The sequence below is a fragment of the Strongylocentrotus purpuratus genome, unplaced genomic scaffold (genome assembly GCF_000002235.5).
Source record: "Strongylocentrotus purpuratus isolate Spur 01 unplaced genomic scaffold, Spur_5.0 spur5_scaffold_2, whole genome shotgun sequence".
NCBI lineage: Eukaryota > Metazoa > Echinodermata > Echinoidea > Camarodonta > Strongylocentrotidae > Strongylocentrotus > Strongylocentrotus purpuratus.
Window position 1 is genome coordinate 673117 of NW_022145605.1, and position 18006 is coordinate 691122.

An 18006-nucleotide genomic window follows, 5' to 3' on the forward strand; every position below is an offset into this window, starting at 1 on the left:
TGTTAATGACATTAAAAAATATGCTGATTAACTAATTTTACTCCTTTGTTGAGGAGGAGGGGGTGGCCCCTAAACAAAAAAAAGAGAAGGAAAAATAAAAAGGAAGAAAAAAATGCTTAAGAAAACAAGAGTTAAAAAGGCATAGCCGAGATTCGAACAGAGTACATCTGCATTGTGAAGCGATGTCTTATCCACAAGACCACTTGTGCTTCACTGTTAATAACTTGTTCGGTTCAAAATGTTAACTCTTTCTGATGTTAATGACTTTAAAAAATATGCTGATAAACTAATTTGACTCCTTTGTTGAGGAAGAGGGGGTGGCCCCTAAACAAAAAAAAAAAGGAAAAATCAATAGGAAGAAAAAAATGCTTAAGAAAACACGAGTTAAAAAGGCATAGCCGAGAATCGAACCGAGTACATCTGCATTGTGAAGCGATGTCTTATCCACAAGACCACTTTTGCTTCACTGATATTATCTTGTTCGGTTCAAGATGTTAACACTATCTGATGTTAATGACTTTAAAAAATATGCTGATGAACTAAGTTTACTCCTTTGTTGAGGAAGAGGGGGTGGCCCCTAAACAAAAAAAAAGAAGGAAAATCAATAGGAAGAAAAAAATATTTAAAAAACACGAGTTTAAAAGGCTTAGCTGGGAATCAAACCGAGTACATTTACATTGTGAAGCGATGTCTTATCCACAAGACCACTTGTGCTTCACTGTTATTAACTTGTTCAGTTCAAGATGTTAACACTTTCTGATGTAAATGACATCAAAAAATATGCTGATTAACTAATTTTACTCCTTTGTTGAGGTAGAGGGGTGGCCCCTTAACAAAAAAAAGAAGGAAAAATAAAAAGGAAGAAAAAAATGGTTAAGAAAACCCGAGTTAAAAAGGCATAGCCGGGAATCGAACTGAGTACATCTGCATTGTGAATGGATGTCTTATCCACAAGACCACTTGTGCTTCACTGTTATTAACTTGTTCGGTTCAAGATGTTAACACTTTCTGATGTTAATGACATTAAAAAATATGCTGATTAACTAAGTTTACTCCTTTGTTGAGGAAGAGGGGGTGGCCCCTAAACAAAAAAAAAGAAGGAAAATCAATAGGAAGAAAAAAATGGTTAAGAAAACCCGAGTTAAAAAGGCATAGCCGGGAATCGAACTGAGTACATCTGCATTGTGAATGGATGTCTTATCCACAAGACCACTTGTGCTTCACTGTTATTAACTTGTTCGGTTCAAGATGTTAACACTTTCTGATGTTAATGACATTAAAAAATATGCTGATTAACTAAGTTTACTCCTTTGTTGAGGAAGAGGGGGTGGCCCCTAAACAAAAAAAAGAAGGAAAATAAATAGGAAGAAAAAATATTTAAAAAAACACGAGTTAAAAAGGCTTAGCTGGGAATCGAACCGAGTACATCTGCATTGTGAATGGATGTCTTATCCACAAGACCACTTGTGCTTCACTGTTATTAACTTGTTCGGTTCAAGATGTAAACACTTTCTGATGTAAACGACATAAAAAAATATGCTGATTAACTAATTTTACTCCTTTGTTGCGGAAGAGGGGTGGCCTCTTAACAGAAAAAAGAAGGAAAAATAAAAAGGAAGAAAAAAAATGCTTAAGAAAACACGAGTTAAAAAGGCATAGCCGAAATCGAACCGAGTACATCTGCATTGTGAAGCGATTTCTTATCCACAAGACCACTTTTGCTTCACTGATATTATCTTGTTCGGTTCAAGATGTTAACACTATCTGATGTTAATGACTTTAAAAAATATGCTGATGAACTAAGTTTACTCCTTTGTTGAGGAAGAGGGGGTGGCCCCTAAACAAAAAAAAAGAAGGAAAATCAATAGGAAGAAAAAAATATTTTAAAAAACACGAGTTTAAAAGGCTTAGCTGGGAATCGAACCGAGTACATTTACATTGTGATGCGATGTCTTATCCACAAGGCCACTTGTGCTTCACTGTTATTAACTTTTTCAAATCAATAGGAAGAAAAAAATATTTAAAAAAACACGAGTTAAAAAGGCATAGCCGGGAATCGAACCGAGTACATCTGCATTGTGAATATGTCTTATCCACAAGACCACTTGTGCTTCACTGTTATTAACTTGTTCAGTTTAAGATGTTAACACTTTCTGATGTAAATGACATCAAAAAATATGCTGATTAACTAATTTTACTCCTTTGTTGAGGAAGAGGGGTGGCCCCTTAACAAAAAAAAAGAAGGAAAAATAAAAAGGAAGAAAAAAATGCTTAAGAAAACCGAGTTAAAAAGGCATAGCCGGGAATCGAACCGAGTACATCTGCATTGTGAAGCGATGTCTTATCCACAAGACCACTTGTGCTTCACTGTTATTAACTTGTTCGGTTCAAGATGTTAACACTTTCTGATGTTAATGACATTAAAAAATATGCTGATTAACTAATTTTACTCCTTTGTTGAGGAGGAGGGGGTGGCCCCTAAACAAAAAAAAAGAGAAGGAAAAATAAAAAGGAAGAAAAAAATGCTTAAGAAAACAAGAGTTAAAAAGGCATAGCCGAGATTCGAACAGAGTACATCTGCATTGTGAAGCGATGTCTTATCCACAAGACCACTTGTGCTTCACTGTTAATAACTTGTTCGGTTCAAAATGTTAACTCTTTCTGATGTTAATGACTTTAAAAAATATGCTGATAAACTAATTTGACTCCTTTGTTGAGGAAGAGGGGGTGGCCCCTAAACAAAAAAAAAAGAAGGAAAAATCAATAGGAAGAAAAAAATGCTTAAGAAAACACGAGTTAAAAAGGCATAGCCGAGAATCGAACCGAGTACATCTGCATTGTGAAGCGATGTCTTATCCACAAGACCACTTTTGCTTCACTGATATTATCTTGTTCGGTTCAAGATGTTAACACTATCTGATGTTAATGACTTTAAAAAATATGCTGATGAACTAAGTTTACTCCTTTGTTGAGGAAGAGGGGGTGGCCCCTAAACAAAAAAAAAGAAGGAAAATCAATAGGAAGAAAAAAATATTTAAAAAAACACGAGTTTAAAAGGCTTAGCTGGGAATCAAACCGAGTACATTTACATTGTGAAGCGATGTCTTATCCACAAGACCACTTGTGCTTCACTGTTATTAACTTGTTCAGTTCAAGATGTTAACACTTTCTGATGTAAATGACATCAAAAAATATGCTGATTAACTAATTTTACTCCTTTGTTGAGGTAGAGGGGTGGCCCCTTAACAAAAAAAAGAAGGAAAAATAAAAAGGAAGAAAAAAATGGTTAAGAAAACCCGAGTTAAAAAGGCATAGCCGGGAATCGAACTGAGTACATCTGCATTGTGAATGGATGTCTTATCCACAAGACCACTTGTGCTTCACTGTTATTAACTTGTTCGGTTCAAGATGTTAACACTTTCTGATGTTAATGACATTAAAAAATATGCTGATTAACTAAGTTTACTCCTTTGTTGAGGAAGAGGGGGTGGCCCCTAAACAAAAAAAAAGAAGGAAAATCAATAGGAAGAAAAAAATGGTTAAGAAAACCCGAGTTAAAAAGGCATAGCCGGGAATCGAACTGAGTACATCTGCATTGTGAATGGATGTCTTATCCACAAGACCACTTGTGCTTCACTGTTATTAACTTGTTCGGTTCAAGATGTTAACACTTTCTGATGTTAATGACATTAAAAAATATGCTGATTAACTAAGTTTACTCCTTTGTTGAGGAAGAGGGGGTGGCCCCTAAACAAAAAAAGAAGGAAAATAAATAGGAAGAAAAAATATTTAAAAAAACACGAGTTAAAAAGGCTTAGCTGGGAATCGAACCGAGTACATCTGCATTGTGAATGGATGTCTTATCCACAAGACCACTTGTGCTTCACTGTTATTAACTTGTTCGGTTCAAGATGTAAACACTTTCTGATGTAAACGACATAAAAAAAAATATGCTGATTAACTAATTTTACTCCTTTGTTGCGGAAGAGGGGTGGCCTCTTAACAGAAAAAAAGAAGGAAAAATAAAAAGGAAGAAAAAAATGCTTAAGAAAACACGAGTTAAAAAGGCATAGCCGAAATCGAACCGAGTACATCTGCATTGTGAAGCGATTTCTTATCCACAAGACCACTTTTGCTTCACTGATATTATCTTGTTCGGTTCAAGATGTTAACACTATCTGATGTTAATGACTTTAAAAAATATGCTGATGAACTAAGTTTACTCCTTTGTTGAGGAAGAGGGGGTGGCCCCTAAACAAAAAAAAGAAGGAAAATCAATAGGAAGAAAAAAATATTTTAAAAACACGAGTTTAAAAGGCTTAGCTGGGAATCGAACCGAGTACATTTACATTGTGATGCGATGTCTTATCCACAAGGCCACTTGTGCTTCACTGTTATTAACTTTTTCAAATCAATAGGAAGAAAAAAATATTTAAAAAAACACGAGTTAAAAAGGCATAGCCGGGAATCGAACCGAGTACATCTGCATTGTGAATATGTCTTATCCACAAGACCACTTGTGCTTCACTGTTATTAACTTGTTCGGTTTAAGATGTTAACACTTTCTGATGTAAATGACATCAAAAAATATGCTGATTAACTAATTTTACTCCTTTGTTGAGGAAGAGGGGTGGCCCCTTAACAAAAAAAAAGAAGGAAAAATAAAAAGGAAGAAAAAAATGCTTAAGAAAACCCGAGTTAAAAAGGCATAGCCGGGAATCGAACCGAGTACATCTGCATTGTGAAGCGATGTCTTATCCACAAGACCACTTGTGCTTCACTGTTATTAACTTGTTCGGTTCAAGATGTTAACACTTTCTGATGTTAATGACATTAAAAAATATGCTGATTAACTAATTTTACTCCTTTGTTGAGGAGGAGGGGGTGGCCCCTAAACAAAAAAAAGAGAGGAAAAATAAAAAGGAAGAAAAAAATGCTTAAGAAAACAAGAGTTAAAAAGGCATAGCCGAGATTCGAACAGAGTACATCTGCATTGTGAAGCGATGTCTTATCCACAAGACCACTTGTGCTTCACTGTTAATAACTTGTTCGGTTCAAATGTTAACTCTTTCTGATGTTAATGACTTTAAAAAATATGCTGATAAACTAATTTGACTCCTTTGTTGAGGAAGAGGGGGTGGCCCCTAAACAAACAAAAAAGAAGGAAAAATCAATAGGAAGAAAAAATGCTTAAGAAAACACGAGTTAAAAAGGCATAGCCGAGAATCGAACCGAGTACATCTGCATTGTAAAGCGATGTCTTATCCACAAGACCACTTTTGCTTCACTGATATTATCTTGTTCGGTTCAAGATGTTAACACTATCTGATGTTAATGACTTTAAAAAATATGCTGATGAACTAAGTTTACTCCTTTGTTGAGGAAGAGGGGGTGGCCCCTAAACAAAAAAAAAGAAGGAAAATCAATAAGAAGAAAAAAATATTTAAAAAAACACGAGTTTAAAAGGCTTAGCTGGGAATCAAACCGAGTACATTTACATTGTGAAGCGATGTCTTATCCACAAGACCACTTGTGCTTCACTGTTATTAACTTGTTCAGTTCAAGATGTTAACACTTTCTGATGTAAATGACATCAAAAAATATGCTGATTAACTAATTTTACTCCTTTGTTGAGGTAGAGGGGTGGCCCCTTAACAAAAAAAAAGAAGGAAAAATAAAAAGGAAGAAAAAAATGGTTAAGAAAACCCGAGTTAAAAAGGCATAGCCGGGAATCGAACTGAGTACATCTGCATTGTGAATGGATGTCTTATCCACAAGACCACTTGTGCTTCACTGTTATTAACTTGTTCGGTTCAAGATGTTAACACTTTCTGATGTTAATGACATTAAAAAATATGCTGATTAACTAAGTTTACTCCTTTGTTGAGGAAGAGGGGGTGGCCCCTAAACAAAAAAAAAGAAGGAAAATCAATAGGAAGAAAAAAATATTTAAAAAAACACGAGTTAAAAAGGCTTAGCTGGGAATCGAACCGAGTACATCTGCATTGTGAATGGATGTCTTATCCACAAGACCACTTGTGCTTCACTGTTTTTAACTTGTTCGGTTCAAGATGTTAACACTTTCTGATGTAAACGACATAAAAAAATATGCTGATTAACTAATTTTACTCCTTTGTTGCGGAAGAGGGATGGCCTCTTAACAGAAAAAAAGAAGGAAAAATAAAAAGGAAGAAAAAAATGCTTAAGAAAACACGAGTTAAAAAGGCATAGCCGAAATCGAACCGAGTACATCTGCATTGTGAAGCGATTTCTTATCCACAAGACCACTTTTGCTTCACTGATATTATCTTGTTCGGTTCAAGATGTTAACACTATCTGATGTTAATGACTTTAAAAAATATGCTGATGAACTAAGTTTACTCCTTTGTTGAGGAAGAGGGGGTGGCCCCTAAACAAAAAAAAAGAAGGAAAATCAATAGGAAGAAAAAAATATTTAAAAAAAACACGAGTTTAAAAGGCTTAGCTGGGAATCGAACCGAGTACATTTACATTGTGATGCGATGTCTTATCCACAAGGCCACTTGTGCTTCACTGTTATTAACTTTTTCAAATCAATAGGAAGAAAAAAATATTTAAAAAAACACGAGTTAAAAAGGCTTAGCTGGGAATCGAACCGAGTACATTTACATTGTGATGCGATGTCTTATCCACAAGACCACTTGTGCTTCACTGTTATTAACTTGTTCAGTTTAAGATGTTAACACTTTCTGATGTAAATGACATCAAAAAATATGCTGATTAACTAATTTTACTCCTTTGTTGAGGAAGAGGGGTGGCCCCTTAACAAAAAAAAAGAAGGAAAAATAAAAAGGAAGAAAAAAATGCTTAAGAAAACCCGAGTTAAAAAGGCATAGCCGGGAATCGAACCGAGTGCATCTGCATTGTGAATGGATGTCTTATCCACAAGACCACTTGTGCTTCACTGTTATTAACTTGTTCGGTTCAAGATGTTAACACTTTCTGATGTTAATGACATTAAAAAATATGCTGATTAACTAATTTTACTCCTTTGTTGAGGAGGAGGGGGTGGCCCCTAAACAAACAAAAAGAGAAGGAAAAATAAAAAGGAAGAAAAAAATGCTTAAGAAAACAAGAGTTAAAAAGGCATAGCCGAGATTCGAACAGAGTACATCTGCATTGTGAAGCGATGTCTTATCCACAAGACCACTTGTGCTTCACTGTTAATAACTTGTTCGGTTCAAAATGTTAACTCTTTCTGATGTTAATGACTTTAAAAAATATGCTGATAAACTAATTTTACTCCTTTGTTGAGGAAGAGGGGGTGGCCCCTAAACAAACAAAAAAAGAAGGAAAAATCAATAGGAAGAAAAAAATGCTTAAGAAAACACGAGTTAAAAAGGCATAGCCGAGAATCGAACCGAGTACATCTGCATTGTGAAGCGATGTCTTATCCACAAGACCACTTTTGCTTCACTGATATTATCTTGTTCGGTTCAAGATGTTAACACTATCTGATGTTAATGACTTTAAAAAATATGCTGATGAACTAAGTTTACTCCTTTGTTGAGGAAGAGGGGGTGGCCCCAAAACAAAAAAAAAGAAGGAAAATCAATAGGAAGAAAAAAATATTTTAAAAAACACGAGTTAAAAAGGCTTAGCTGGGAATCGAATCGAGTACATTTGCATTGTGAAGCGATGTCTTATCCACAAGACCACTTGTGCTTCACTGTTATTAACTTGTTCGGTTCAAGATGTTAACACTTTCTGATGTTAATGACATCAAAAAATATGCTGATTAACTAATTTTACTCCTTTGTTGAGGTAGAGGGGTGGCCCCTTAACAAAAAAAAAGAAGGAAAAATAAAAAGGAAGAAAAAAATGGTTAAGAAAACCCGAGTTAAAAAGGCATAGCCGGGAATCGAACCGAGTACATCTGCATTGTGAATGGATGTCTTATCCACAAGACCACTTGTGCTTCACTGTTATTAACTTGTTCGGTTCAAGATGTTAACACTTTCTGATGTTAATGACATTAAAAATTATGCTGATTAACTAAGTTTACTCCTTTGTTGAGGAAGAGGGGGTGGCCCCTAAACAAAAAAAAAGAAGGAAAATCAATAGGAAGAAAAAAATATTTAAAAAAACACGAGTTAAAAAGGCTTAGCTGGGAATCGAACCGAGTACATCTGCATTGTGAATGGATGTCTTATCCAAAAGACCACTTGTGCTTCACTGTTATTAACTTGTTCGGTTCAAGATGTTAACACTTTCTGATGTAAACGACATAAAAAAAAATATGCTGATTAACTAATTTTACTCCTTTGTTGCGGAAGAGGGGTGGACTCTTAACAGAAAAAAAGAAGGAAAAATAAAAAGGAAGAAAAAAATGCTTAAGAAAACACGAGTTAAAAAGGCATAGCCGGGAATCGAACCGAGTACATCTGCATTGTGAATGGATGTCTTATCCACAAGACCACTTGTGCTTCACTGTTATTAACTTGTTCGGTTCAAGATGTTAACACTTTCTGATGTAAATGACATTAAAAAATATGCTGATTAACTAATTTTACTCCTTTGTTGTGGAGGAGGGGGTGGCCCATAAACAAAACAAAAAAAGAAGGAAAAATAAAAAGGAAAAAAGAAATGCTTAAGAAAACACGAGTTAAAAAGGCATAGCCGGGAATCGAACCGAATACATCTGCATTGTGAATATGTCTTATCCACAAGACCACTTTTGCTTCACTGTAAATAACTTGTTCGGTTCAAAATGTTAATTCTTTCTGATGTTAATGACTTTAAAAAATATGCTGATCAACTAATTTTACTCATTTGTTGAGGAAGAGGGGGTGGCCTCTAAACAAAAAAAAAGAAGGAAAAATAAAAAGGAAGAAAGAAATGCTTAAGAAAACACAAGTTAAAAAGGCATAGCCGGGAATCGAACCGAATACATCTGCATTGTGAATATGTCTTATCCACAAGACCACTTGTGCTTCACTGTTATTAACTTGTTCGGTTCAAGATGTTAACACTTTCTGATGTAAATGACATTAAAAAATATGCTGATTAACTAATTTGACTCCTTTGTTGAGGAAGAGGGGGTGGCCCCTAAACAAACAAAAAAGAAGGAAAAATCAATAGGAAGAAAAAAATGGTTAAGAAAACCCGAGTTAAAAAGGCATAGCCGGGAATCGAACCGAGTACATCTGCATTGTGAATGGATGTCTTATCCACAAGACCACTTGTGCTTCACTGTTATTAACTTGTTCGGTTCAAGATGTTAACACTTTCTGATGTTAATGACATTAAAAATTATGCTGATTAACTAAGTTTACTCCTTTGTTGAGGAAGAGGGGGTGGCCCCTAAACAAAAAAAAAGAAGGAAAATCAATAGGAAGAAAAAAATATTTAAAAAAACACGAGTTAAAAAGGCTTAGCTGGGAATCGAACCGAGTACATCTGCATTGTGAATGGATGTCTTATCCAAAAGACCACTTGTGCTTCACTGTTATTAACTTGTTCGGTTCAAGATGTTAACACTTTCTGATGTAAACGACATAAAAAAAAATATGCTGATTAACTAATTTTACTCCTTTGTTGCGGAAGAGGGGTGGCCTCTTAACAGAAAAAAAGAAGGAAAAATAAAAAGTAAGAAAAAAATGCTTAAGAAAACACGAGTTAAAAAGGCATAGCCGGGAATCGAACCGAGTACATCTGCATTGTGAATGGATGTCTTATCCACAAGACCACTTGTGCTTCACTGTTATTAACTTGTTCGGTTCAAGATGTTAACACTTTCTGATGTAAATGACATTAAAAAATATGCTGATTAACTAATTTTACTCCTTTGTTGAGGAGGAGGGGGTGGCCCATAAACAAAACAAAAAAAGAAGGAAAAATAAAAAGGAAAAAAGAAATGCTTAAGAAAACACGAGTTAAAAAGGCATAGCCGGGAATCGAACCGAATACATCTGCATTGTGAATATGTCTTATCCACAAGACCACTTTTGCTTCACTGTAAATAACTTGTTCGGTTCAAAATGTTAATTCTTTCTGATGTTAATGACTTTAAAAAATATGCTGATAAACTAATTTTACTCATTTGTTGAGGAAGAGGGGGTGGCCCCTAAACAAAAAAAAAGAAGGAAAAATCAATAGGAAGAAAAAAATGCTTAAGAAAGCACGAGTTAAAAAGGCATAGCCGAAATCGAACCGAGTACATCTGCATTGTGAAGCGATGTCTTATCCACAAGACCACTTTTGCCTCACTGATATTATCTTGTTCGGTTCAAGATGTTAACACTATCTGATGTTAATGACTTTAAAAAATATGCTGATGAACTAAGTTTACTCCTTTGTTGCGGAAGAGGGGTGGCCTCTTAACAGAAAAAAAGAAGGAAAAATAAAAAGGAAGAAAAAAATGCTGAAGAAAACAAGAGTTAAAAAGGCATAGCCGGGAATCGAACCGAGTACATCTGCATTGTGAATGGATGTCTTATCCACAAGACCACTTGTGCTTCACTGTTATTAACTTGTTCGGTTCAAGATGTTAACACTTTCTGATGTAAATGACATTAAAAAATATGCTGATTAACTAATTTTACTCCTTTGTTGAGGAGGAGGGGGTGGCCCCTAAACAAAACAAAAAAAAGAAGGAAAAATAAAAAGGAAGAAAGAAATGCTTAAGAAAACACGAGTTAAAAAGGCATAGCCGGGAATCGAACCGAATACATCTGCATTGTGAATATGTCTTATCCACAAGACCACTTGTGCTTCACTGTTATAAACTTGTTCGGTTCAAGATGTTAACACTTTCTGATGTAAATGACATTAAAAAATATTCTGATTAACTAATTTGACTCCTTTGTTGAGGAAGAGGGGGTGGCCCCTAAACAAACAAAAAAGAAGGAAAAATCAATAGGAAGAAAAAAATGCTTAAGAAAACACGAGTTAAAAAGGCATAGCCGAGAATCGAACCGAGTACATCTGCATTGTGAAGCGATGTGTTATCCACAAGACCACTTTTGCTTCACTGATATTATCTTGTTCGGTTCAAGATGTTAACATTTTCTGATGTTAATGACTTTAAAAAATATGCTGATGAACTAAGTTTACTCCTTTGTTGAGGAAGAGGGGGTGGCCCCTAAACAAAAAAAAAGAAGGAAAAATCAATAGGAAGAAAAAAAATGCTTAAGAAAACACGAGTTAAAAAGGCATAGCCGAGAATCGAACCAAGTACATTTGCATTGTGAAGCGATGTCTTATACACAAGACCACTTGTGCTTCACTGTTGTTAACTTTTTCGGTTCGCACACCAGTCACCTTTGCTTGCAGAAGAACGTGCGTGCGCGTGCTTACCACGTGTACATGTACGTGTAGGCGCGATTCACATTTTCATAATGAAAACAATTTTACGGATTAAAAAAAGTTTGTGAAACGCCTCGATACAAACTATTTCAAGGCGGACGAGAAACGGCTAACGAGAAGCAAGCACAGTGAACACAGAATCAATGTTATTAACAAAAGTAACGAGAAATAATGATAATAAAGGTAATAATGATGACACTATAAGTTCTTTGTATTGATAAAACAATATTTATTAAAAATGTCATCCGTTGACAGAGAACTAGAATAAGAAGGATGAATAATGATAAACAATTAATTTTGAGTGGGAAAAATGAAGAAAAACAATGAGCAAGGAAGAAGAATGTGTGAAGTAAAGATTGATAAATAATGATAGAGCAATTGAAAAAAGGAGTAATAAAAGTAATAATAAAAAACACTTATGAAAGCAAGGAAGAAGAATAAGGATGATGAATAATTTTATTGTTTAAAATAAGATTAGAAATTAAAGATAAAGGTTAGTTCTGGTAATGCGATTGCATTGTGAAAGAAAAGGTGTGGAATGGATCAGAAACAGTTGATCATGTAGCATGTAATTATTGGTGTGCACTGCAAGGTTCTGGAGTCATCAAAATCATAATAAATTTGGCCGAGTCTTGGTAAAGTAACAAGCACTGTACACAGAAAGCTATATGAGGGACAACACACATGGTGTCGGGGCTAGTTCTACCTTGATTTCCTTGTCTTTCTTTGCTCATTACTCAGCCAGTATACATTTTCTTCCAAAATTGTTTGGCACATGTCATTTATTTGTAATCTTGAACATTCAGTGTAAGTTTCGTTTGATTCTGTGAGAATTATTTTTTTTTTTTACCAGAACTGAAGTTTATCTTTAAGTTTGATTATCATAAAATAAAAGTTAATAGTATTATAATTATGCTGGACCTTCGTTATTCAAGAAGCAATTATTATTATTAAAAAAAACATTTTAAAAATAAATTTTGTTATTACATTTTCTTTTACTTTTTGTTTGTTTAATATTTATATATATTTTCTTTTTGTTCAAGATGGTATGTTGTGTCTTTTTGCGTCGGTTTGACCTGTAGTCTAATAACACACGAGTCGCTATCTGCCGAGAGCTAGAGGGGGGATTGTAGTCGAGCTTTTCCAAAGGGCCGTCGGAAAATATTAATCGAAAGTCTTCAAAACTCTTAAAAGCCTTGAGTTTTCGACGATCATAAATGCATAGTCTGCCATATTCTCTACTAGATAATTGAATTCATCATAGATCCCAAAGTCAGGAATATCGTCAAACATAAGGGAGGTTTGTAACTATAGTTCACTAAATGAAAATCCTGCCCGTTGTGATTAGCCCACACACACTCACGTCTACTGAGTGACACGGGCCCCGTAGGTCAGGGGCTATGGGCAGGCTAATGTACGCCACCACGGAAGCTAATTTAACGAGTCTTTTCTCGGGTGTATACCGTGGTCAAAACTCCTCTTTTTCTAAGAAAATATTGCAGCTGCCTGAAACTCAGCTTGTTGAATGGCAAGTTGCAAGACATTTCCGGCCAAAACGGAAATTTATATATATAAACTCAGTTTTGATAGAAAGATATGAATGAAATTTAACAGCAAGAACCGACAGCCTAATACAAAATGCACAGATTCAATATTGCGGTACGGCAAAGCTTGACCGACCTAGTTACTACAGTTAACCGCGCGTTACGTAATCGCCGAAACTGGCCCATTGATTAGATTTTAGGGTCATGAGGTCAAAGGTCAAAAGTCATGGGGCCTATTATGTATTTTGGTTTGTAAAATCGCTCTGTGGCGGAGGCATTATTTTCGACTGCGCGCGGTCTAAGTTCCAGGCCTATATGATAGAATCCTATGAAAAGAGAAAGAGAGAGAGAGAGAGAAAGAAAGAAAAGAGTCCTCCAACAAAAAACAAAAATAATAAATATAATGATGATGATATTAATTGTTTAAAAAAAAAAGAACAAGAAAAGAACAAAGAAAGGATCAAATGATCATGAGTCGTAGCAGTTAGTAGTCTATGAGCAAAGAATTAATTTGGGTTTTGGATTCATGTCTGCAAAAGAGCATAGTGGACAGAGTGTTGGTCTTTGAAAGGATTAACCTTGGTTTAGTGCTTGTATAAGGTATTCTTTTGAATTACTCAGTCTCTCAGATAGGACTTAAAGCTGTTGATTCCTCAGAGCTTCAGAGAATAATAATATACATACTTCATTATATAATCGTTACATGATCCAAGCTTGAATTATTAAGGCGTATACAGCTGAATTGGCAGTGACGTGAGAGCAATTGTTCTGATATGTTCATTTGATAGTTCTGTTGTGGGAAGAGCATTGTGTAGTAAAACTACCTTACATCAAATAATAAATCTGCTTACCGTAATATTCCAAATTGTAGAAGAATCTGAGTACAAATCAAATTTTGATTTGTATGATGAAATTGCATCTACAGATGTTGCATTTTTTCCCCTTTCAATTTTTCAGAGCGTATGAAGCACTCAACGTCAAGCATGAAAATCTGTCGCTGATTCAACCCCGATTCGTGGTGCCCCTGCCTCCTCTTCAACCAGCGGTAAGTCTACATCACCACCATAATTTGAAACCAGTCAATATGTGGTTTTAGCTGATGATGAGAGTGACATGGTTTTAGGTGATGTTGATGGAGATGTGGTTTTAGCTGATGATGATGGAGGTGTGGTTTTAGCTGATGATGAGAGCAAAGTGGTTTTAGCTGATGATGAGAGTGACATGGTTTTAGCTGATGATGAGAGTGACATGGTTTTAGGTGATGATGATGGGGATGTGGTTTTAGCTGATGATGATTGGATGTGGTTTTAGCTGATGATGAGAGTGACATGGTTTTAGGTGATGATGATGGGGATGTGGTTTTAGCTGATGATGATTGGATGTGGTTTTAGCTGATGATGAGAGTGACATGGTTTTAGGTGATGATGATGGGGATGTGGTTTTAGCTGATGATGATTGGATGTGGTTTTAGCTGATGATGAGAGTGACATGGTTTTAGGTGATGATGATGGGGAGGTGGTTTTAGCTGATGATGAGAGTGACATGGTTTTAGGTGATGTTGATGGGGATGTGGTTTTAGCTGATGATGATGGAGGTGTGGTTTTAGCTGATGATGAGAGCAAAGTGGTTTTAGCTGATGATGAGAGTGACATGGTTTTAGCTGATGATGAGAGTGACATGGTTTTAGGTGATGATGATGGGGATGTGGTTTTAGATGATGATGATGGGAGGTGGTTTTAGCTGATGATGAGAATGACATGGTTTTAACTGATGATGGGAGGTGGTTTTAGCTGATGATGAGAGTGACATGGTTTCAGGTGATGTCGATGCGGATGTGGTTTTAGATGATGATGATGGGAGGTGGTTCTAGCTGATGATGATGTGGATAGGGTTTTAGCTGATGATGATGGGGAGGTGGTTTTAGCTGATGATGAGAGGGACATGTTTTTAGGTGATGTTGATGGGGATATCGTTTTAGATGATGATGATGGGAGGTGGTTCTAGCTGATGATGATGTGGATGGGGTTTTAGCTGATGATGAGAGTGACATAGTTTTAGGTGATGTTGATGGGGATGTGGTTTTAGATGGTGATGATGGGAGGTGGTTTTAGCTGATGATGAGAGTGACATGGTTTTAGCTGATGATGGGAGGTGGTTTTAGCTGATGATGAGAGTGACATGGTTTCAAGTGATGTTGATGCGGATGTGGTTTTAGATGATGATGATGATGGGAGGTGGTTCTAGCTGATGATGATGTGGATAGGGTTTTAGCTGATGATGAGAGTGACATGGTTTTAGCTGATGATGCTGGGGATGTGGTTTTAGCTGATGATGAGAGCGAGGTGGTTTTAGCTGACGATGAGAGTGACATGGTTTTAGCTGATATTGATCGGGATGTGGTTTTAGCTGATGATGAGAGTTACATGTTGTTAGCTGATGATGTGGGGGATGCGGTTTTAGATGATGATGGTGGTGATGTTTTTTAATTGGTCCTACACGAAAAGGCAAAGGCCCGACATGTCAAAACTGCTGCTTTTGGGGGCTAATCACTACAGGAGGCTGCAACCCTTGCCCTCCTTTTAAATATAGCTTTTTCATCTTCAAAACAAAGTAGTACCCGGAAGAAAAATATCTGGTCCTTTGAAATGCTTACAGCTTTGAACAACCCAAAAAAAATTCTGCCCATGGTGTATAACCCCTTCATAAGTTCTTCTAAACACAACTATTATAATCAATCTCTTTACCCGAAGGGCATACAAAACCATTCCATGTCATATCAGAACAAAGGCCTTTTTATGTAGACTCTTTCCCCCGCAGGTACTGAAGATCATCTGGAGTATTATGTTCATGAGTGTGGAGACATCTTAAACCATCAGCATGAAGCTACCGGCAGGCTCAACCGACGCTAAACACATTATGGAGCATGTCTTTGCACAGGTGTCGGAATTCAAGAAACTCAACCAAGTAAGATCATGAACAGGGAAATTCCCTGTTTAATGAGATATGGGATCATATTGTGTGAGAGCAGTATACCATGTTGGTAGTTTTCATTTAAAGATGACATATTTCTTTCTTGAAATGTTCCTGAACTTTCACTCTGCACTTATTCTTATGCCTCCGCTACAAAGTAGCCGGAGGCAGTATGTTTTCTGGTTGTCCGTCCGTCCGTACGTCCCGTTCTCGTGATCGCTTTATCTCAAGAACCAATTAATGGATTACCGCCAAACTTTGGTCATGTATGTATCTTGCAGAGCTAATGAAGTTATTAGATTTTGGGGTTACGAGGTCAAAAGTCACAGGGCTTATTACGTATGTAATAGCTTGTGATTGCGTTATCTCAAGAACCGATTAATAGATTCCCGCCAAACTTGGGTTTATCTGTACTCACTTATCTTTTTGTTTCAATTTCAATTTCATTTTGTTCATGTTTCCAACAAAACATTACGAAGCAATTATAAGCATTTAAAACAAATGTAGAAATACATGTTGGAAACAGACAGGTCCACTTAAAAGCAATGCTTGTATATGTGTGAACACCTCATGAGATACTAAATTGTAAAGTGCAGTATGCTCAAAATACCCACGTTCACCACAGCATTTGGGAACAAGCTGTATGTTGCATGGAAATTATAGCTGATCTTTGTTATGTAATAGTATTTTTCACTGATAACATTCTTTATTACACTTCTGGGCTCCTATTCACTTTACTTTTCATGGTTTGTCTATTAGGAAAATAATAAGATATTGAAATAAAGAGAGATGTAATATAATTTGTGTTCTCTTACTTTGTTCAGGCGACTGGAGTGCGTCTTTACACAGGGAACGTTGGAGCAGATGATGTTGATGTTGTAGACATGGCTTACAGGGTAGTGGCTGATCATATTCGCACATTGACCATAGCTCTCTTGGACGGAAGCTGGCCAGATAATGTTGGAAGAGGGTGAGTCCTTTTGAATGGATTTTCTAGCCCTCATTTGATCCTATTACAGTCTAATGGTTGGCAATACCTTACATGCCATACATTAAAATTACCTAAAGTTTGGTTCTATTTAACAACACATGGGATACATGGTGAAAATGGGGCACTTCTTACACCCTCAAAAAGAGGCACTCACCAGGCATGAAAAAAAGTCAGTCATGAGAATAGGAAATGGGCATTTGTCGACGGAAAAGGGCCCCCGATCAGATTTTGATAGGGGCATTTATAAGATATTATATATGTTATAAAGGGCAATTATAAGAGGTGAAAAGAAGCACTTATCGCACATGAAAAGGGGCAATGATCAGATATGAAAAGGGGCACTTGTAATAAAGGAAATTGTGCATTAGTTAAAATAAAATGGGCACCGATCATACTTTAAAGGGGCATTTATCGGAGGTAAAGGGGGCACTTATCTGAAGTGAAAAGGAGTAACATCTCGTACCTGAAAAGGGTCATTTACCAGAAAAGGGGCACTTATGAGAAGGAGAAGGGGCTCTTTTTTAATGGGGCACTTATCATTCGGAAAAGGGGCACTTATTAGAAAGGAAAAGGGCACTTGTCACATTAAAAGAGGCACGTACCTCTCAGATTTAATTACCAGAGGTGAAGGGGGCACTTATCAAAAGTAAAAAGAGGCACTTCTCGTACCTAACTGGGGGCACTTACTAGAGATTAAAAAGGGCACTTATGAAAATGGAAAATGGACACTGATTGCAACGTAAAACAGGGACCTGTAATAGGAAAAGGGGTACGTGTCTAAATAATAGGGGCACTTATCAGAGTTGAATATGGGAAGGGGCATTTTTACAAATTTATAGGGGCACTTGTCAAAGTACAAGAGGCACTAATCCTATGTAAAGAGGGGCACTTATTAAAAAGTTAAAGGGGCACTTTTCGGGTGCTTGAAAAAGTGGGAGAGCACTGTGCCCTCCCCCCCTGGGAGGGCCTCCTCTGTTCATAAGGACCGCTATTCATAACGTGGAACTTCCCATACCTGCAGGTCCGCTATTCATAACAGGATAAGAGGGTCACTATTCATAAAGAAATAAGGTCCATTAATCATAAGGACTGCATAATTTAAATTGGGTGTCAATACTTACAAGGACCGCTATTCATAATACCAAATGAGGTTCG

The 18006-nt window shown here is 36.4% G+C and overlaps 1 protein-coding gene across 2 annotated transcripts; it reads left to right on the forward strand.

Moving 5' to 3' along the window:
- Window positions 1-13643: 13643 nt before the first annotated feature.
- On the forward strand, window positions 13644-16954 carry LOC115926574 (alanine--tRNA ligase, cytoplasmic-like). Of its 2 annotated transcripts, XM_030991367.1 has the most exons (3): window positions 13644-13935; window positions 15708-15854; window positions 16685-16954. In XM_030991367.1, exons 2-3 carry the CDS (start codon window positions 15768-15770, stop codon window positions 16832-16834), a joined length of 237 nt encoding a protein of 78 aa, XP_030847227.1. In that variant the 5' UTR covers window positions 13644-13935; window positions 15708-15767; the 3' UTR covers window positions 16835-16954. The 2 variants fall into 2 exon arrangements, with proteins under 2 accessions (XP_030847227.1, XP_030847228.1); XM_030991368.1 differs by lacking the exon at window positions 13644-13935 and having other exon boundaries at window positions 15626-15854.
- The last annotated feature ends 1052 nt before the right edge of the window (window positions 16955-18006 follow it).